A 20,476-nucleotide genomic window follows, 5' to 3' on the forward strand; every position below is an offset into this window, starting at 1 on the left:
TCAAGCAGAACATTTCCATTTAATTGTGATCTCCAAAATTACTTGGGTCAGTACAACTGCTTAAACATATCAACATAAGGCTCAAAATTACAATGAAGCATTTCACATGAAAACACTTTAAGCAGCATAACATGCTTAGTATTTGACAAAACATCCTCCAAATATCTGTACAGAATTATTTTGATAAACAGTGTTTCTGCAACAAGATCTAACCCTTACAACATAAAACACAAACCTCCTTTTTGTCAGTGGTTAACAGCTGTTTTTGGTGATGTGTTTGCCATTAAGACTCTAGGAACAAATTATTTTCTAGGGGTGCAAGACCAGGATATGTTTCTATACAACCTATACTTTTAAATGAAGATTCTTCCTCCATGGCTTTGTACATTTATTTGATGGAGTATCAGATTACACAATCATAAAATTCTATTTACTATTTAAAGTAAAATGATAAATGTTACGAAAAATACCTTTATTACATCAGTGATGCTTTAACTAAAGTGAATATTAAGACTATTAACCAGGGGTTGAAAGTTTTAGGCCCTGATATTGAAAGCACTTCTATATGTCCTCAACTTTACAAGTCAGGAGTCTCCCTGGCAGCAGAGGGACTCTGATGGGCGATGTTATGTGTGTGCCTAAGTGTGTGCAGAATATGGGCCCAAGTACTCACAGAGGCGCGGATGTGTTATACAGAGAAACACTCTCAGCACATAAATAAAATCTGGCTTTTTAGTATGTACATATACGGAACAGGAATATTCTTAACTGAAACGATGTGTTTTCTTTTTCTCTCTAAATAGCGCGCATATACCCATTTCACTCAGAAAGTGCTTATGTATTCTCAGCTAGATAATCACATCAGCTGTGAATCTAGCCTGGACAACAAATCTAAACCAAGAATGTCCTATCAGCAGGAAATATTGGGGGAAGAGAAGGCTGGCAATTGTTTCTATATACCTTGTATTAATAGAAAACCTTCTCATAGAGAAGAATAGACTTTTAAATATTTTCAATCCTTATATATGTACAAGAGTAAAAATTCACATTTTCATGCTTTAGTGAGACACTTTAAAATCCATCCCCAGGCAGCTGTCGGAGTAACTGTGTCCAGTTCCTAGCAGCTGCCTCACATTCAGCTCTAGTACCAGAAGCTTAAACTCTTGATAGCTGAGCAACCATGGGGAGAGAAAACACAGTTCTACCAGATTTGGAAAGGAAAACAAAGAAAGAAAGAAAGAAAGAAAGAAAAAAGAAAGTGATGGGTCTTTCAATTTCAGGAGGCTCAGTAGCTCTCCTGTGTCCCCAAACAAGACAAGGCAGTTCATGTTTCCAGTCCCTTTAGACCTGCCTTGTACCATTTCTCATGGCAGGGCCCAAGTGCAGTGTCTGTTCCACACAGTCCTCAGTAGTCTAAAAGAAATGTACCCATCACACAGCAAGAGAAAAATAGCCCTTTGGAGCACAGCTGAACCCTTCTCCCCTCAAACAGGCAGAACATCTATCTATTGCACCAGTTTTTCCAATGTACTGGTAAGTATCCCCAGGGTTGATGCCTTTCACGGCTATCTTATATACACTTTTCTGATAAATTCAATGTCTCTGTGGGAAAGGTGACCTGCAGAGGGGTGCCCTTGGCTGTAGAGCTGGCCCCGCCACCAGACCTGATTTCATTCACCAGGAAGACACTCTCAGACTCTTGTCCCTGTGAAGAGTCTGAGGTCTCCGAGCTACGCAGAGTCCTCACTGACGTGGTGTCAGACTGAGCCAAGCTGGCACTGGGGCCTGGGAGCAGAACGCGGCCCCCAACGCTGCTTTCGCTCAGCTCCGGAGGGTAGAGCAGCGTTTGTGAGGTGCTGCTGATCTCCCTCAGCTCACGGGAGATGAAGGAGGGTGACTGACTTGACATGGCAGAGGACGTCCTGCGGCCATCCACGCAGTTGAAATTGCCACCCGAGTGCTGCCTCCGAGCCCCTCCGATGCGACAGAAGAGGCATTTGATCTTCTCAATGGCTTTGCTGAGCACAGTCTTGCGGAGGAGAATGTAGACCCACGGGTCCAAAATAGGGTTCACTGAGGCAATACGGATGGCTTGCAGGTCAGGGTTTTGCTTCACGTCCCTCACTGATTCTGGCTGGTACAGCTGGTTCACAAAGACACGGACCTACCCAAGGAGACAAGGGGAAGAGAAAGACACAATTATACAATTACGTCAGGAAATCAAAGTTTACACTTCAAAGCAGAGATCTAGATTGGCAACTGCAAGCTATGACAAGAGAAGAGTCTGCCAGGCATCTCAGATTGGCAGCCATGAGTTTATTTTTTGAAATGCCAAAAAAATCAGAAAGATGTACTGCTGTAAATTGGCCTCCTTTGACACAGGGAGGAAAGGAATGTTTCTCTCCTTCCCCTCATAATTAATCCTTGAACCTCCAGCTTCTGGCTGCTGTTTTTTAAAATTCCTTATTAAGGGACAGAACCCAGGAGCACAGATGTATCCTATATCCTGCTTCCTTCGTATACCTTGAGTCTCACGCTACTTGTAATGAGAGACCTGAATGAGGAGACCTGGACAAGCAGTTCCTCTAGCAAAGGTCTAATAATTGTTTGTTTAGAAACAAACTGAAACATAGATTATAATCCAAGTACACTAGACTCTGGAAAAAAGTCCAGAGCTGCTGATTCCCAGGTTAAGAAAAGCATTTTGCTGGCACCTATCTCCTTACTGGGATTGTTCATATACCCTCAGGTGTTTGCTTGTTGCAGCATGCTTTGGAAAAAGAGAAATTGAGGAAAAAAGAAAAAAAAGGAAAAGTCCCCCAGCTATGAGACTTTTAATAGCTCAAGATGATGAGGTGATGGCAGCACTAGACTGGACTGCTCTGCTCTCCTACATAAGCCAGCATTTTGGTTCTACTTACAAAAGCATAAAAATACTGATGAAGTGATCAAGAAACTAAAATGTTGAAGCTGCTGCATTAAGTGACTATTTAAGTAGCAATTTTAGCTTATCATGCACAAAATTTAAGACTCATTAGGCTCCAGCCTTCTACGAAGAAATGTCTCCTTCATTTTCTTCCTTTGAATCCCAGAAAAAAAACAGTAACCCAGTCTCTGTCCTGGTTTATGAGCTACTTTTGTAAATGCTACTGTGAGAAAGGCACAGTCCAGTTCTCTGATATCAATTGTTATCTTTCCAGTGTCACCAAAGAGGAAGACATCATATCAGTTTGTTATGCTGACCAGTCTCAAGTAGCTGTCCTCCATTTTAGCAAGACCTACACAGTGTTCAATGGTAAGAAAGTCTAGGAAAGACACTGAAAAGAATTGGTAGTGGAAGATGCTATTTTCTTCAGATTCATTAAGTCAAAATAAATCCCTTAATTATCTTCTTAATCTCATACAATAAAAATCTAGTACTGTTTTGGTTTTGTCTCTTTTTTTTAAACCTTGGTCTTTTACTCCTGAAATGGATCAAATCTTGCCTGGTTGGGAGAAGGTTACAGACGAGAAGGAAGGCAAGTGTTTGAATAAACCAGAGCCAAACTAGAACAGTCCTCCTAAGTAATTTTTATTAGAAGCTCTGAATGTGAAGTTTACTAGGTGTGGTGAAAATTTTCGCAATTCTTTTTTGAGAAATTTTCCTGCAGCAGGGCAATGTGGTGGCATTCAGCTTGTCAGAATTCAGAGGTTCTGTGTGCTCCCAAGCTATCAGTGGAGTATGTTTAAAATAATGCAGAGCCTCTCTTTATAAGTTCTGTGCATATAGTCAACTGTCAAATTGATAATTGCTTGTATTTTGCTTCTCAGCACTTTTCTCTAGGTTTATGAGTAACAAAACCTGCCCATGGAATTCAGAATATAGGAAAATCTTGACTTTATGGAGCAATACGAGTTTTATTCTTAGCAACTTTCCTAATGATTTCTAATACTGCAGATATCTTTTTGACAACTGATTTACAAACCTTATCTTTTCGTTAAACCAAACATTCAATTCAGGTACTTCAAAGAGTATTCGTGTGCATGTTGAACTTATTTGTATGTGTTTTCCTTTTATTAAGCTATACTTGCTTTATTTTTTTTTCATTATTTATTTTAGATTAGCCTCCTACCCAGTACCCCTGCCTCTGCATGACTCCACGTATCACCGGCTGAGACGAGACCAGTTCCCTCCGCAGGGCAGAATTTTTAAACGCAGACAGTTGGGCTGGTGTTAATTGCCGATTCCATAAAGATGCCGTTAATTAAGGCCTCTCTCCGTCCGCAGGCTGCGCGGGGGAGGGCTGGAAGGGGGCAGTGTTCCGGGCGCGCCGCTAGGTGGCAGGAGCACCCCGCCGGCAGCGCCAGGAACGGGCCGAACGGGCAGCCGCGGGTTAACCGGGCAGGTGGGGACAGGTTCCGTGACTCAGTTTGTCGCGTTGTGCAAGTCAAGCTACCGTTGGCGACAGCGGCGCGGGGCCTGACACGCAGCAGTGGGGATTCTCCAGCCTGGAAGGCTGAGGAACCGGCAGACACGACGTCGTCGACCATCGGTTAAAACCTGGGTTTGAAATACCTACTTGGCCATTTGTGTGAGACCTTTCCCCCCCCAAAATCATAAGAGGTCAAATGTATACATACACAAATGACAAATACAAACATATGAAAAGGTCAAATTTCCCCAGGGGATTCAACTGGTGCCATTTCTGGATGCTCCTTTTCTTTTTATGTACTGAAATTTCCTTATACAGGGTAGTACACCCTGAGAATGTGTAAATGCTGGTCGATGTATTTGACCAGTTGATCATGGGAAAGGTACGTGTGAGAGACCGAGTTCAAAGGACAGCGCTGCGGGAGTGGGGCCCTCCTAGCAGCTAATACAACCAAAGGCAGTCATTACCAGGAAGATCAGAGGTGTGACAGGGAGGGGCATTTCCTGATAAATTCGTCCAGATCACAGAACCAGAAGGCACACTTGGAGGTGGCTGAAGAAGTACACAGTCCACCTTTGGAGACCTGACTTTTTTTTTTTTTTTTTTTTAATTTTTTTTTTAACTGGAGCTATAGTTCCACATCAGTGATTTAATAGTGGAATTGTTCTTTTGATAAGCAGCATGTGAGATTGAGGTACCTATTTCACCTCTCTCTGTCTACCTGGCAGACTTTATGGAAAGACAAAAAAGTCTTTAAGTGCTGGCTCTGTGGCTGAAAAGGACAATCACTAATTGCACAGCACAACTTGATTTACGTTATCTCTGCGTGCTTTATTTCCTTTTGACAGATATGCGGCATATGTAGGTTAAAGATTCATAAAATGGACCTATTTAGTGAAAACTTTAGACTGTACAAAACTGTTTCTAATTCCCAGAAATGTTCCATGTCTTTTATTAGAAGCCTCCCTGAATGTCAAAAGCATTTATCAATTCAGACCTGTTGCTGAGATTACATCAAAATAAGGTAAAAATCAACCTGTGTCGGAATGTCAGTTTTATAATTTCTTTACATATTGATGAAAAAAGTGTTTACTTATGTATCATCTACAAGAACAGCAAGAGACGTATCCTGTTTTGGATACAAGTTTTCCGCTGCAGGAGGTAGTATGATAAAGGGTATTGCCTTGCACGTTGTAAGTAAATGCCGAGTAACTGGAATCTAGTACTAACTTAGCTAATCTGGTGCTTGAATTTGTGCAATTTGAAATCCTAATTAAAGAAAGAAGCAAACTACAACAACTAAAATCTCAAAAGAGATTTTATGTGTTTGTTTTGTAGCTGTAGAATTCAGGCAATCTATCTTAAAAGTACTGGCAATTTGTTCGCCATTGTGTTAAGAAGCGCATAGCTCCAAGGTATGTTGAGGTTACGCTCAAATGATAGGTACCTGTAGGATCAGTCTTGTGTGCTGTTTGTTGCTCTACCTTTTCACTAACTACAGATGCAAATGATGATTTCTAATCCTATGAAGTACTATAAAGTGACTTGCATAGTTACAGTCACCCTGGTAATTGTCTTCATAGATTCTACCTGCCCTCAAAATCTCCCTACATACTGATAGGATAAATATAAAAACTGTACAGTAGTAAGCAGGAACAAGTTTTACAGCTCTACAAGTCAATACCTTTGCCTCTCAAGGGCTTGGTGTCCACTCCATTGCTTAAAAATCATGTCTGCCACCTTGCTGTTGCCTGCAGAGACTCCCTGATATTTAAAGTTGAAATGGACCAAGCCAAAAGAAAATCTAAACTTTTAGACTGTTAAAAGTTCAGTTAGAAACTTCTGATTATTTCATGCAATCAACCAGATATGCATCCCCATTTTATTTTCCACTTCACCATAATTTAACAACAAAATTCAGTGGTCAGAATCAGACAAAGATCACGCACTTAAAAATCTTAGTATCTGACAGACTGCTGGAAGTGGATTACAGACTATGAGTAGTGTATGGTTGGGGTTTGGTTTGTTTTGTTAAAAGCTTGATAATAATTTCTACTCTACTCTTGACAAAATCTCTCCTAATATAACTTATTCTCTAGTTTAAATTCTGCCCAATACTATTTTCTAAAAACTCAAAACATTTAAAAATATGAGATAACCAGTGCAGAGTGCAGACAAGAGTCAGCACATAACGTATTTCCTTATTTCATTTTTAAACTGTTGTCAGATTCTTCTTCCTGTCTTTCACATCACTTTCTGCACATTGAGAACCCATCAGGTTATATAAAAACTTCCCTTCCAGTAATGTTTTTTGTTCAACTTTTCATTCATTCAGTCTTTTGCACAATCCTCCGTAACTTTGTTATAATACTTGTTGTCACTGTAAATTTTTGCTGATTTTATGAATAAATCATTAAGACACTAAACAACCCTACTCGTAAACTGAGTGCTGGAGCATCTCATTATTAAAAACTGCTGTTCTTTGTGACTCAGCTTGCTGTTCTTTAACCACTTTTAAAATCAAGGCAAGCCTTTGCTTATTATTTCAGAGCTATTCCATATTTTAAGACTTGAAAATTTTTTGTTGAGCCCTAATAAAAGTAGCCTCCTGGACTGCCTCTGTCTGTGATTTTATTATGTTGTGAAAGTGTTCATTCTAAAATGTTAGAAGTTTATGTCTCTCAGAAGTTGCTTTGCTTTGACTTAAGTGATGGTTTATTCAGCTGAAATCATCAGTGGGAAGTCGGCTCATCAGAAAACTTCAGTCACAAAGCACCCTCTGAGCTTGCTTTGTGTATCTGAATCATGCTGCCACCAGCACCTTACCACTCGCACCTTCTTGATGACTGCCAGGCTGTCCAGTTATAGATGAGCCTCCCTGAAACTTCTCTGACTCATGAAAATGTATGTCTATATTAGTGATTTATCATCTCTGCTAGTGGCTCTTGCTAGGGATTTATAGCATAAAAGTGTCACTTCTCTGAGTTTTTATCTGAATTCTTAACCTCAGTCTATATGCAACCAGCAGGCTTAATACAGCAGCATACACTGCAGTACACCATGGCAGAGGGAAGCATATATGGCTATAGCTTATTCCCACAGGGAGAGGCAAATGACTTATATAAGCTACTTAACAAGGAAGAACTTTAACCACAGTTGGACACTATGATGATGTGTATATATGTGGTTATTGTTGTGTTTTTTTTTTTTTTTTTTTAGAAGAAAGCTTCCTTTTTTTCTTAGTCATCCACCTAAGTGAAATGACAGCTTCTTGCGTCATATTAGATATAGAAAAGATGTGCTGCTTTAGCAGGGAAAAACTAACTGATGTGAACACTCCAAAGGTAACAATATGTCTTGGTAAGTATTGAAATTAAGGTGCGAGAGAGCTACACAACTTCATCACTTGCACCTTGATGTACCTTCTGCTATATACAAGTTTTTCACTAGCTACTGTTTAAATAATAAACCCTTTGCCTCATGCAGGTTCATTAATTTTAACTGTCAGCAATCCAGTTCCATTTTGGGTAACCCCTCCCTCTTGATTCTTTCTTTTTTTTGTGTGTGTGTGTTTCAATATTATAGCTCCAGATAGATACGAGCAATTCCATTTTGCATTTTATGTTCAGACTTCTCAGCCTTCCTCTAGCTGCTCCTCCACAGGGTAAGGTTTGGCTTTTTTTCTGAAACTGCTGAAGTCTTTCAGCTATACCCTGTATCATATTACAACGCTGTATGTAATCCCCAGAACCCATTCTCTGCATTAAGAATATGTCTTTTGAAAACACAATATTGTTCCTTTGTGAAATAGCTGTTCTAACACTCGATTAATCAAATTCGGGACTGTGAACCCATGGTACTGTCAGGGTTCTGGCCACTCCACAAACCGATGCCTCCCGCTCAGCAAATCGTCTTAGTCGTGCTGGTTCTGGAGCTGGGCTGCAGGCAGGTTGCTCGTGGTTCCCCACCTAACACAAGTGCAGCTCCCAGCGACACCCCACGACAGCCCCTCTTGACTTCCTCGGGATGCCAAGCAACGAACGCAGGGCACCGCATTCAGTCATGCCACAGTGCAATGCAAAATGACAACGCGAAGAACCTGGGACAGCCTTGAGTGACAGCTGGATCCCTGGTGCTGCAGCACAGCTACACTTCACTGGCTCCTGTTCATGTCAGTAATGTGGCAAAACAGGCCCGACCCCTGTGATTACAGCTCCTCCAAAGCAGGGGGATGGACTCGCTGACCTCTCAAGTCCTGTTCACATGTACTTCCCTAAACTTCCTTACCATGGTCTACACTATTTGTTTCACGTCCCCAGCTGTCCAGCTGCATTTCACACACATTGTAGCCCCTTTAAGGCAAAGGGATCGCCCTACCAACAATAACACTCCTGAAAACAATCCTTCTAAAAACACTTTCTGTATGACAACCACTGCTTGGCTCTCTACACTGTGTTTTGGAAGGTGGCAAATAAGGCAAGCCAGCTATTTGTTTAATGTCTCCAAGCCAGAGGAGGAGAGAGGTTTGCCAAGCTTTATTATGGTGGGTGGCAAGTAAGAACTGAGCCTCCAGCTGGTATTGTACTTTTTGCCTTCCTTGGAGATAAGGTGGAGGAATAGAAATAACTGGATCCCGCATGTTCAATTTAATGACACTAATTGTATCAGCCATTTCAGAAAATTAGCAAATGGTTAGTGGTAATGTTGTCTGACATTTCAGTATGATCTCTAGGTTTATGTGGGCCAGATTCCTCCAACTCTCATTTAACTGAGCATTACACAGACAGGTGGTTCCACAGAGTTTACTCCTCCCACAGCAGGGAGCTGCTGGAGGGATGTCTGTGTGGGATCCACTCCAGAGGTAGTGGGTGCATCCCTTGGGAGGGGAAGCTCAGCTCAGGTTTTGGGCACAAAGCACTCTGCATGTTACTGGTGCCAAGTGAACAGAGCTCTCTCCTGCTTCCGCACATGAAGGACTGCTGTGCCCTTCAGCAACAGCGTGCACATTTTTTAAACACAATAAACATCCAGAAATGCAGGCCAGACCCAAACCTCACTCATCACAAATTAATTTTGGAAGTGAACTTTAAAGCGCCTTTAGCTCTCAGTAAGATTTTTGCTGCGTGGATTCCAATTGAGCAGTGGAAAAATAATTGAGAATTTTTGGCGCTGTATTTTAACAAATCAAAGGAGCCCAGGACTTGGGATAAGTGTGTTTCTTTACTTGTAAATATAAATCAACACAACTTTCTCTCCCCATGCATGTATGTTAACAGCCTTTAAGTTATTATAACCATTTGCAGCACCAGATAAACAGGAGTCTGTCCTACAGGCACAGTCTAGCAGGAGAAAAGACCAACGGTGCGAGTGGTGGAAAAGAGGAAAGGTTTCAAAAATTTACTCACCACCAGGGGAATGGAGCAGATGACCACCACCAGGGAAGTGGCAATGAGCAGAATAACCATCTGGATCTCTGCTCCAGCCATCCGACGGAAGCTCCGGCGTCTGCGAAAGTCAGATAAACGGCTGGAGGTGGTGTCTGTCCCCAAGGATGTGCGTCGCATGAACTGGCGGTGCATGCGAATGAGGGCCACACACACCAGGATGTTGCAGATGACAGTGACCATGATTAGGAAGGAGCTGAAGCCGGCGTACATGTAGGAATATGCCGCATGAGTGGCCTTCTTTGTTCGCCAGTCTATGAAACACCAAGTGTAAGGGTACTGCAAGGTAGATTTGCCAAGCCCCATGCTGGGGAGGGCACAGAACAGGACATTAGAAGCATAGATGGCAAAGAGCGTGAGCCCCGCCAGCTTCTTGTCTACGTAATGATTGTAGAAATAGGCATGGTTGATGGCCAGGTACCTCTCTATAGACATGGCACAGATAATGCTGAGGCCAGAGAGTCCAAAGAAGAGGAGGATGAAGGAGCTGTACTCACACAGTGCATCTCCTCCCGGCCAGCGGTTCTGCAGGTAAGTGGCAATAGTGACTGGACTCACCAGGCAGGTCCCCAAGAGATCAGTTACCGCCAGCCCACAGACCAGCGTGTAGAAAGTGGTCTCCTTCTGCTCCTTCCTGGACTTGCAGAGCACCACGATAGCTATGAGGTTGCCCACGACGCCGAAGATGAACATGACGGTGGGGATGGTGGGGGGCTTCCCGCCCTCCGCCCCGCTGGCAGTCCCGTTGGCAGAGCTGTTCGCAGGTGGCATGATGGTGGGGTTGAAGGACATGATGCCCACGCTGCTGCTGGTGAGTCGAGCGAAAGTAAGAGTGGGTCCGAAAAGAAAAGGCAGAGTAGAGGAGGGAAGCAGATAGTTTAGCGTGAAAATAAAAATGAGGGAGGAAAAAAAAATAATAGTGCGGTTTAGTTGAAAATAGAAAAAAAAAACTTCTAAAAAGGAGGTGAAGCAGGGTGCCGTCCGGCAGCAACCGCCCGCAGCCGGGGCAGCCGAGGCCGCCTCTTCCTGCCGCTGCTCTCCCCGCGCAGACCGCAGCGCTCCGCCGCCCAGCCCGGAGGGGGATCGGGGCGGCCCGAGCGCGGAGCCGAGCGGAGCCGCCTTCACCGCCTCTCGCCCCGACGCCGGGGAGAGCTCAGCACGGCGCTGGGGCGGCCCTGGGCGGGAAGGAGGCGGCACCAGGTGCCCCCGGGATCGGCGCGGGAAGGTGCCGGAGCGCGGTGGCCGCCGCTCATCGCCTCCCGCCGGCCGGCGCGGCGGTGCGGTGCGGGTCGCGGGACCGTCTAACTCCCCGTGGCGCTCCCGCCGAGTTTCGTCGCAGAGGGCGGAGGCGGCCGCGGAGGCGGCCGGGGCAGCTCCCGCCGCTGCTCCCCGCCCTCTCGCCCCATTGGCCGCGGCGCTGAGGGCAGGTTGCGCGGGGCCGGGCGCGGGCACCTCCGCCCCGGGCCGCCCGGAGGGCGAGGCGGCGGCAGCGGAAGGAAGGGGGTGAGGGAGCGGAGAGCACCTCCCGCGGAGCGGGCACCTGCTTGGCCGTCTGCTGCTCCGCGGCACGGAGGCACCGTGTGCCTCAGTCGGCCCGTCCCTGCGCGTTAGTGGGTGGGAGCGGGGGCTCCTCGCACCTTCCATGGACGGGCGTTGTGGGGGAGCCGTGTTCACCGAGGCGCCGGCCTGGCGCAGGTCCCGGGCCCGGCGGGGTCCCGGGCCCCGCCGGCCGCGGGCAGGGGGTGAGCTGGTGCCCCCGCGGCCCCCCGGAGAGAGGGGGAGCCGGTGCCCCGGAGGCTTCCGCCGGCTGCCGAGTCACCCGCGGCAGCGCCCGTTTGTTACAGGGATGAGCGGAGTCGCAGCGAGGTGACAGCCCGGAGCACGACGGCTGCAGCGGCCGCTCTCGCATCAGTCGAGCAGGGCCGGCGGCTGGCGCTGCCGGGAGCGGATCTCCTGATGCGCTGTTTGTATCTGGCCTCTCATCAGTGAGGTTACTGAACTCAGGAAGGGTGTGTGTTCCTTCGAGGGATGTGTTTGTGTGTTTGTTTCAACAACTTGTTTTGCCTTGACGGCGAAACTGCCACGTATGAATTGGAAATAGGGTTACACTTGCTCGCAAAGCCTCAAGATTAGTTCAGTCTTCAGCCAGGCTGATGAAGGGACAGCAGCCACATTTATGGGATGCCTGCATGTCGGCTTGCACCCAGGCAGTGATGGTGGTGGAGTCTCTAGTCCAGATACATCCACAAAAACCTGCCACCACAACAGGTACATACATGGGTGTTTCTGCGGGAGGGGAAAGTAGTAGTGATCTATGCTAACACTGTTGGGTCGGCAGTGAATCTGATACCCAGGTCTAGCTGGTTTAGCGCCCTTTCTAATACAGTAGGTGACATCGGTTGCTATGAGGGACACAAAACCTGTGCCTAAGGATGACATTTATATCCTTACAAGAATCTCTTCTCTGACATTAAGGCAAAATATATTACAAAAGTCTGATCTTTTCCAGTCTTACTGTCCTCCACCCTCTCCTGTTTTAAGCCTTTGGAAGTGATGTCTGTGGATTTGTGTGCATTCAGTAAAGTCACAATAATGTGACATACTGACAGCAAAAGTACTGACAGAACAACATACACGAGAAAGAACAAATGTGCACGGTGGGAAAGGGTTTCGGTTTTCAATGCTGTATGAACAGACATGAAAAAACGCAATATTTTATTTGATCAGCTTTTTAGTGTTGTTGTCTAATTGCTTTGAAAACTAAAATTCAGTTTTAGAAAAAATAGTTGGTTTTGAAATAACGCATACATAGATAAATGATAGTAGTGTGGCAGTCTGGTCTGCTCAGAGAAAATAGAACTTTTTAAATGTTTTGCTAGTTTTGACAGCTCTCTATCTTTTACAAAATTTGAGAATCGTTCTGTCACAAGCACAGAGCTACATGTGGGAGTAGAGATTGCTTAGTTAGATTTGCCTAATAGTCAGAAGCAAATTATAAGCACTTCAAATACTTTGAAAAGAAAGCACAGCACAAAGGTTGTTTTTTCTTATCTTCTAAACAGCTTTCTGTTCCAGGAAAGCTGACCCAGGTGGAGAGAAAGCTCTGGATTCAGGTGGTGTAATTGCACAAGATTTCTCAACAGTCGTTTCCTACACTGAGACTTTGGTGCTCTGACATTAGAGGCCATAATATGGGATTAAGTTAACACAGGTGCAGCAGTCATTTCTAGTGTAAGAAAATAATTACCTTGCTTTCCTGAAGTGGTTCAAATTTTCTTAATAACTAAGGGCAGAGGAAATTATTTATGTTTCTGTGTTTCTGTGTGGTTTTTTTCCTTTTATTTTCTTACCCACAGATCCAGTCTTGGGAGCTCTTTTGACTGTCTCATAACAGACTGCATGTCCTCAGAAGCCTCAATGTATAGTAGAGGGTGCTCATGTCCTTCTGTGGGTACATATACACATGTGTGTACATGAAGGACTGAACAGTATTTTTCATTCTGTGAGGTCTGTGTTATAATGGATACATCTAAGGAAATAATTAAAAATACAGGGAAGCTAGGAAAATCAGTGAAAAAACAACAAAAGCATAGTTTTGAGTGCAAGGATATTAAGATCAGTTTTGTGAAATAGTTCTTTAACTAGAGAATATGATAGAAATCAGTCACAGATGTGTGGATGTGAGCTTATTGTATCTACCCATGGTGTAAAACTTTTAGAGTTATTAGGAAAGAATCAGTAAATTTTAGGAGTTTCCCTTTGATCTGGTGGTTCTGATAACTAGAACTCCTAGTCAAGATGAAAAGTATAATCACACAAAAGCCTTAGTCTTCAGAGCAATGAAGACACTTAAAGTGGAACTGAAAAACTGAAGAAATTCCACTTGCAACATGAGTAGACAGGCTGTCATAGCAGCAATGTCACACGTTGTAGCACTGAGTAACCAGTGGAAAACTTCTGTTTGTGTGAAAACCACTTAGGTGATAAGTCAAAAATATAATGTAGAAAAATAGAAATCTTTGGAGTTACAATCATCCATGGAAAAAATCTAATTAATATGAAAAATACTAGATAGAAAACATGCACACTGGAAGTTATTAGGATAAACTTTTACTTGCTGCAGAGTAAACTTTTTCTGGTTTTAATGTTGTCACAATTTCTAAAAGATTAATAGTGAAATACATGAATCAACTACTATAGCTTGATTAAACGAGCTTCTATAACCAACTATGGTCATATTTCTAGCTTGGTGAAATATTTAAATTACAATACTTGATGTTGTTTTTTCTTCTTCCAAGGCTCATATTTATTCAGTGTGTCTCAGCTGCCACGTGATGTTGCTTATAAAGCTCCTTTAGCCAGCTGATATGTCCAAAACCTTACCTGTGTTGCTCAGAGGCAGCTGGAATATGGACAAATGAACTATGCAAAGCTCTCTAAGCTATATGTAACTGTGATTTTAGCACCCAAATGCTCATGTAGGCACATGAATTGGTGGCTATTTTCTGGAGGTGCTCCGCTGGCCTCCACTTATGAAGTAGCTGTGTGTTCAGCTGGCAGTAAAAGTGGCTATACAGCCAATTTTGTAAACTTTGGACTGAGCTCTTGATGTGTTGCAGGTCTGAAAAACATCTTGCATGGTGAAGTCTGATTAAATATCTGAAATTCAGTAACATTCTTGACTTACTTGACATGGGTCAACCTTTCTCTGGTGGAAAGTTTAGCTGTGGGAAAACTTTCTTGTTGCCTTTTTGCTTAATTTTTTGTTTAGCTGTCATGCTTTTGACAAATAAAGTTTTTCAGGAAAACAAACAAACAAACAAACATTAGACTAAACTCTGTATGCCAAAATAAAATCATTATTAATAGACAATGGAAAGAGACTGGATCAAATATTACATAATAATCTTTAATTAATCAGTAGAAAAGCAAAAATATGCAAGGAGTTAGCTGAAAAAATGTGTGAAAGGAAGTAGGCAATTCTGTAATATAATTTGAATAGAAGTAACATTGTAAGTTGATAAGTTTATATTTTAAGCCTATAATATTTTCCTGCCCACATATTTTCATATAAAATCATCACAGACAGTAACAGTATTAAATTTATTTTAAGAGTTCTGGTTATTACTAGTATGGCTAGCAATATTACTAGCACTTCTGGCACATTTCCGTTGTACCTGATAAGACATCTTTATGAACAGGGGATTTTGCTGGGCAGGGGAATTCTCTGGGGAGTGAGAGCAGCCCTGTCCCATCCTGTCCCTGTGCTTCTCACTGTGTGACTGTCTGGGAAAGAGCTGCAAATGCCCCTGCCAGGGGACCTGACGCTGTGCTGGCGTGCAAGGCACCTCTGCTCCCCCATAGGACACTGTCGTGCCAAGAAACACAGATCTGTAATTCACTCCACAGTCATGTGTTCCATGTTAGTCAATCACGCTACTGCAGTTTGAGGGTTTTTTCCTGTTTAAACGATGCTGTTAATCTTTGCTGTACACTGACTTTTTCCTCTGTGATACCATTTGTCACTGCAGCAGTAGGTAGTTTTATTTTAGCAGTTAGGAAGCCTGCATTAATGGTTAAAATGCTGTTAAGTTTGTATGTTTGTTTGTTTTTTCCAGCCCGTTTCTTTGCAGCACTATAGATTAAGATAGCTTCTTCCTCAGCTGTTGCTTATACTGTTTTTTCAGTTTTGTGGGTTGATGTTGGGTTTTTGTTTGTTTGTTGTTTTTTTTTTCAGTTTGGCAGTTCTTTCTTACCTTTCAGAGGCCAACAGCTTAAAAGGGAAGTTCATAAAAGAGCACTATTAGAATTATCTGTCAACATATTTTCATATTTTGGAGTGCTTAAAATAATTTTGGCTATTTCAGGTCTTACCTGATGAGGTACAAGTAACAAGTTACAGTAGCTAAGTCAGACCTTATGCAGAAAAAAAAAAAAAGTTATTAATTAAATTCATCTTGGGCACAAACGGTGGCACCTTCACTTAAGTAAACTAATATCTTTTTAAAACACTTGCTAGATTGGTATTACAGGGAGCGTCGGAATAAACTTTGTAAATATTAGGAAATGTTTGCATTGTTTTGGCTTTCTGCAGTTGGCTGCGTGTGGTGGTTCATTTTGTTGTGACAAGGTGCTGTACCGACAGCTGTGTCGGAAGCTGAAACACCCCAGCACCACACAGGAAATCGTCATCTGTCAGGTCCTATTCGACCCGATACATTCTGCAGGTTTTCCGTGAGAGATGTGAAGACTGAACACTCTGTCTGAGGATCCTGGCTGTAACTCTGTGATGGTATCAGTGTGCTAGAAATTTCAACCAAGTGGCAACCTTCCTTCTGTTGTTTTTTGTTTTTTTTCTTTTTTCTGGAGGTGTGATAACGGGACTGGGGAGTGCGTTAGACATATTCTGTAGCTTTGAAGAAATAATTGAAGCTGAGCATTTCTGTTTGAAAGCTGAAACTTTTATCAAGCGTACTTTTATCAGGCTGTGTACCAAAGACACCTGTGATGAAGTCAGTGGACCTGTGATTTTTGCAGCCAGATTAGCAGCCATGGAAGTGGCTTAACCCATGATACGGTTTTGTAGCATTCCTTTCTTTGTTGTCATACTTGGCTTTGTTGGTTTTTTTTTCAACACCTCCTTGTAAAATAAACTGAAGTTTCTCTGGAAAATGCACTATCTCTGTACAAATTGTATTCTCTGTTCTCCTGGTGAAGCACTCCTAGAAGATTGTCAGTAATTTTGAGGTGAAATTTGATTTCTTTTGTGAAGATACCTAGAACATCTTCGGAAAGAGGGCAGAATCCTTTATAGTACATGCTGAGGCTCTATGCTACCTCTGCAGCATGAAGGCTGGCATGGGCGTGTGATTTGAGGCTAGGTGTGAGTTACGATCAGCTGAAAGTTTAATAGAACTTTCTTCTTGTACTATCCTGCCCATGTGGAGTTGGGTTTGAAAGTGCTTCCAGCTGTCAGGATGGATTAACAATTAATAGTGCAATGCAACAGCTCTTCCATTGCCTGGTGGAAGAATTCTAATAAATGCTGGGACTGAGCAATTTGGGGAAGATTTTTCCTTTTTATAAATACTTGCCATTGCAATTATTTGGAAAGTTCTTGTGTGCTATACAGCTACTGTATGGAATCAAATCTTGCATGGAGTGAATTAGATCACATTAAGCTTTGAATTCTGAAAGATCCAGGACCAAGAAAAATAATACAAACCAACAAGCGACTGGATACTATTTGTAAATCAGAAACTTGGTTCTAAGAAAAAGCTACTTATGCTCATTGGAAAAAGGCTAATTTTGTGGGAATGAGTCGTGTAGTAGGTCAGTTATCTTTGAGAGGACACTGGTTGCAAAATCATTTGAATAAACCCAGCTTTAGTAAGCCTGCAGCAAATGATAAGCTATATTCGCAGCTGAGTGCTTTTAAAAAGCTTTGCAAGAAGTCTTTAAGGAAATGTTTTCTTTTCTGTAAATTCTCTGTTATTCCAGCAGAGGGTAGTTTATCCTCTAGGAAGCTAGGTGTGTTGAAGGCATGATCAGGAAAGGTAACATAATGATTCCCATTTAGTTTTATTTGAGATAGGGCAATAAAAATTAACTTCAACAGACTGACCTCATCAGATTAACAAATGCTGAAAAACATACTGTTAGGCTACGATATGTTCTTAGACTGGAACTGGAAAAAACAGCCAAGTTCAACAGTAGTCCTGCTACCAAGTGCTTCGTTTGTTCTTTAATAATTACTGCAGTTTACTTATGCTGGGAACAGTTGCATTATCAGCCTGATGCTTATGAGCTACTTAACTTTCATTTGTTAGCTAGTAAAGCAGGTACAACATGAAATATTTTTTATGCCACATGCATAGAATTTCTCTATCTGGAGCATCCAGCTTGTTTATAGTTGCTTAAAAACTCGTTTGAGATATGGACTGATACAATTGTGCCTGATTTTTGCTCTTTAGGGCAGGGACATCTTAGCTGTGGTAGTGAGACGCCTACCACTTAAAGCCTGGTACAAAGTTGGAAGTGGTTCTGCTGGGTATGGTATCTGTCACCCTTATTTCTTCCACTCTACACACTGCTACAGCAGCTTATGTTAAGGAGAACGTATGTTTGTGGATTGTTGTGATAGTACCCACCTGCATCTGCTCTCTGCTACACTGATAGTATGTGCTGACTAGGGGGGTACTCTTTGTGTGTTGTCCTCTAATAATTTATTTTAAACTGGTTGTCAGGAAGCAGTCCTGCTGCTGAGCTTCTGTGTCTTGTCAGTCCTGAAGTGCAGCAGAAGCTCTTCTGATGTAAGAGCATGAGGGAGTGCAGAGACCACTGGATCCTGGAAGGGATGACAGAAGAGATTTGTGGATCCGCAGCCATTCCGATGCCACAGTTCCATGAAGTCCTCAGAATTAGTTTCCATTCAAAGCAGCGTTTCACCTCCTCATGGATGTTAGCCATTTTACCTGATTTCTGGAATGATCATAGAAAGAAAAGGCAGGGTGTGGTCTGAGAGTCCTATGAGGAAAACTAAGCATGGGTCTATACTTCAGGCTGCTTTGAGCCTCTGCGGATCTTGAGCTGGCATGTGAAATTTTGAACACAGCCCTTAATAAACCACCTAACTGAATAGTAAATAACGCAATAGCAACTAATATTTATCATTTTTTTCATCTTAATCAGAAGCCTAATGTGATCAGTACTATGCTGCATATTTTAATTTTGAACACCTGTATCATTTGTGCTGAAAAAAATGAAAGCAGCAGTACTCCATTAAGAAACCTGTGAATATGATTACTGTCAATTACGTCCACAGAAAGGCTTCCATGGCTAGTTTTATCTTGGCATTACTGTCACTCAGAGTTTTCCCTGTGGTATATGCAACTTTTTTTTTTTTTTTCCCAATATATGTCTGAGTCATATAGAAAGTCTTTAGAAAGATAGGCCTGTAAGTCAAATCTAGCCTCATCCCTCTGTGTTACAGCCTTTTCCCCCCCTCTCCTGGTTTTGAATTTGCTTTCAGAAATGATACATTATTGTTTTCTATTTATAGGAAAAAAACCTAGACTATGTCAAGGAGGAAAATGTATCTAAATTCTTTATTCTGAAGCAACACAGGTATAATCAATTACCTTGATTCCATTTTTAAACCCGTATTCTACATGATCAAAGGAGTACAGAAGAGCTTTTGTATGGATCAATAGAAGATTTATGTCATGGTCTCCACCAATTATACAAGAAGCCTAGGCAATTAGTCTTTTGGGGCAGGCACTTTGGTTAGGTATCTTACTAACATGGGATGGTTCCAGGCCTGAATACCTATCCAAGATCACTATTGTCTAAACACCAGACAGGCAGGAGAAGGTGTAGGAACCCGGGACAGTTTTTCCAGGGTCACAAAAAGGTTGGTGCCAGAAAGGTTACTTGCCCATCCCTTGCATTTTCGGTTGACTCTGTTGCCTTCCAAAGTGGAAATAGCTTTGTCTGGAGGAGACAGACCCCTTTATAGTTGATCCAGTGTATTTAGTTTGAACTTTATACTGTTTCATGGTAAGCAGTTTTCAAAGGGCTAATGTCTGGTTAATTGAGAGTGTAAGCTTGTCACAGATGGAGAATGTATCTGTTAGCAATTAATATACTTTAAATAGGCATAAATAAACGTTGAACCTCTGCATTCTATAATGAACAGTTTACCGTCTATTAAAGGTATGCATTAGCTTAGCAATATTTTCGAGCAGTTTTTAAGTGAATCTTCATAAGTATGTCTGATATTTATATATCCTATCCATTATTATAGCATCTGACTGCATTAGAGTAGCAGACTGGAACAAAAATGAACTCCATTCTCTTTGGAAATGTAGATAGATAAAAGTTTAAAATAATATACAAATTGAATTCCTGGTGCTGTTTTCTTCACCAGCTGGAAAGCCTCTCACTGTCAGAAAGGCATTCCGTGTGTTTGACATTAAGGGTGGGGGAATGTTTGTGTAATTATAAATGTTAGACTTGCAAACACGCCTTTTGATTGCAACAGCCTGAACTTCTACATGTCAACAGGAATCGTAACTTTTCACAAGATAAACCTTGGTTTATGTACCTTGGCATCGTTGCTTCTCATTTCTATAGCATTTCAGTACGTATATTGGTAAAATGTAGCTGAATTTTACATGCGTGCACATTTTAGATGAGACATTTAGATAATGTAAATACTCTTGACTAAACATTCAGTTGCTACAGCTACTGTATGCAGCTGTAACAGTTTTGGTATTGTGATGAAAGCTCAAATCGCACAGAGTATGAGTAATTACCTGTGATCATACAGGCTTGTGTTATCTTGTGCAGTGCTGCTGAGCCTAGTATTAACTTTAGAAAGGTGGTTGGTTGCTGAGGTCCAAACATTCATGAGGAACTCTACATGATTCTTTCCTTGTTGTACAGCATGAAAAAACTTAAGTGCACTGCAGTGTTTCTGCAGTGCTTTGAATGTGGCTTTGTTGTTGTGTTTTTTTGATTTGGTTTCAGTTGGAAGAATTGTTTAAGAACTTGAGGATGGATTTAGGAAATGGAGTGGCTGTAGTCCTTATCTAATCTGAGAAGGAAGAAAAAAAGAAG

The 20,476-nt window shown here is 42.4% G+C and overlaps 1 protein-coding gene and 1 long non-coding RNA gene across 2 annotated transcripts in view; one reads left to right on the forward strand and one right to left on the reverse strand.

The window, feature by feature from the left end:
* PTGER4 (prostaglandin E receptor 4) lies at nucleotides 1-11,152 on the reverse strand. The gene is made up of 2 exons (XM_082074575.1): nucleotides 9,818-11,152; nucleotides 1-2,164 (listed from the first exon to the last, which is right to left on the reverse strand). The coding sequence occupies exons 1-2, from the start codon at nucleotides 10,646-10,648 to the stop codon at nucleotides 1,571-1,573; spliced, it is 1,425 nt and encodes a 474-aa protein (XP_081930701.1). The 5' UTR covers nucleotides 10,649-11,152; the 3' UTR covers nucleotides 1-1,570.
* Nucleotides 10,325-20,476, forward strand: part of LOC309451118 — a 22,403-nt gene continuing 12,251 nt past the window's right edge. The window contains exon 1 of the long non-coding RNA XR_014186185.1: nucleotides 10,325-10,387. This is a non-coding gene — a long non-coding RNA (uncharacterized lncRNA). The remainder of the gene's footprint in view (nucleotides 10,388-20,476) is intronic.

The sequence above is a fragment of the Streptopelia decaocto genome, assembly GCF_964273445.1.
Source record: "Streptopelia decaocto genome assembly, chromosome: Z".
Classification (NCBI taxonomy): Eukaryota; Metazoa; Chordata; class Aves; order Columbiformes; family Columbidae; genus Streptopelia; species Streptopelia decaocto.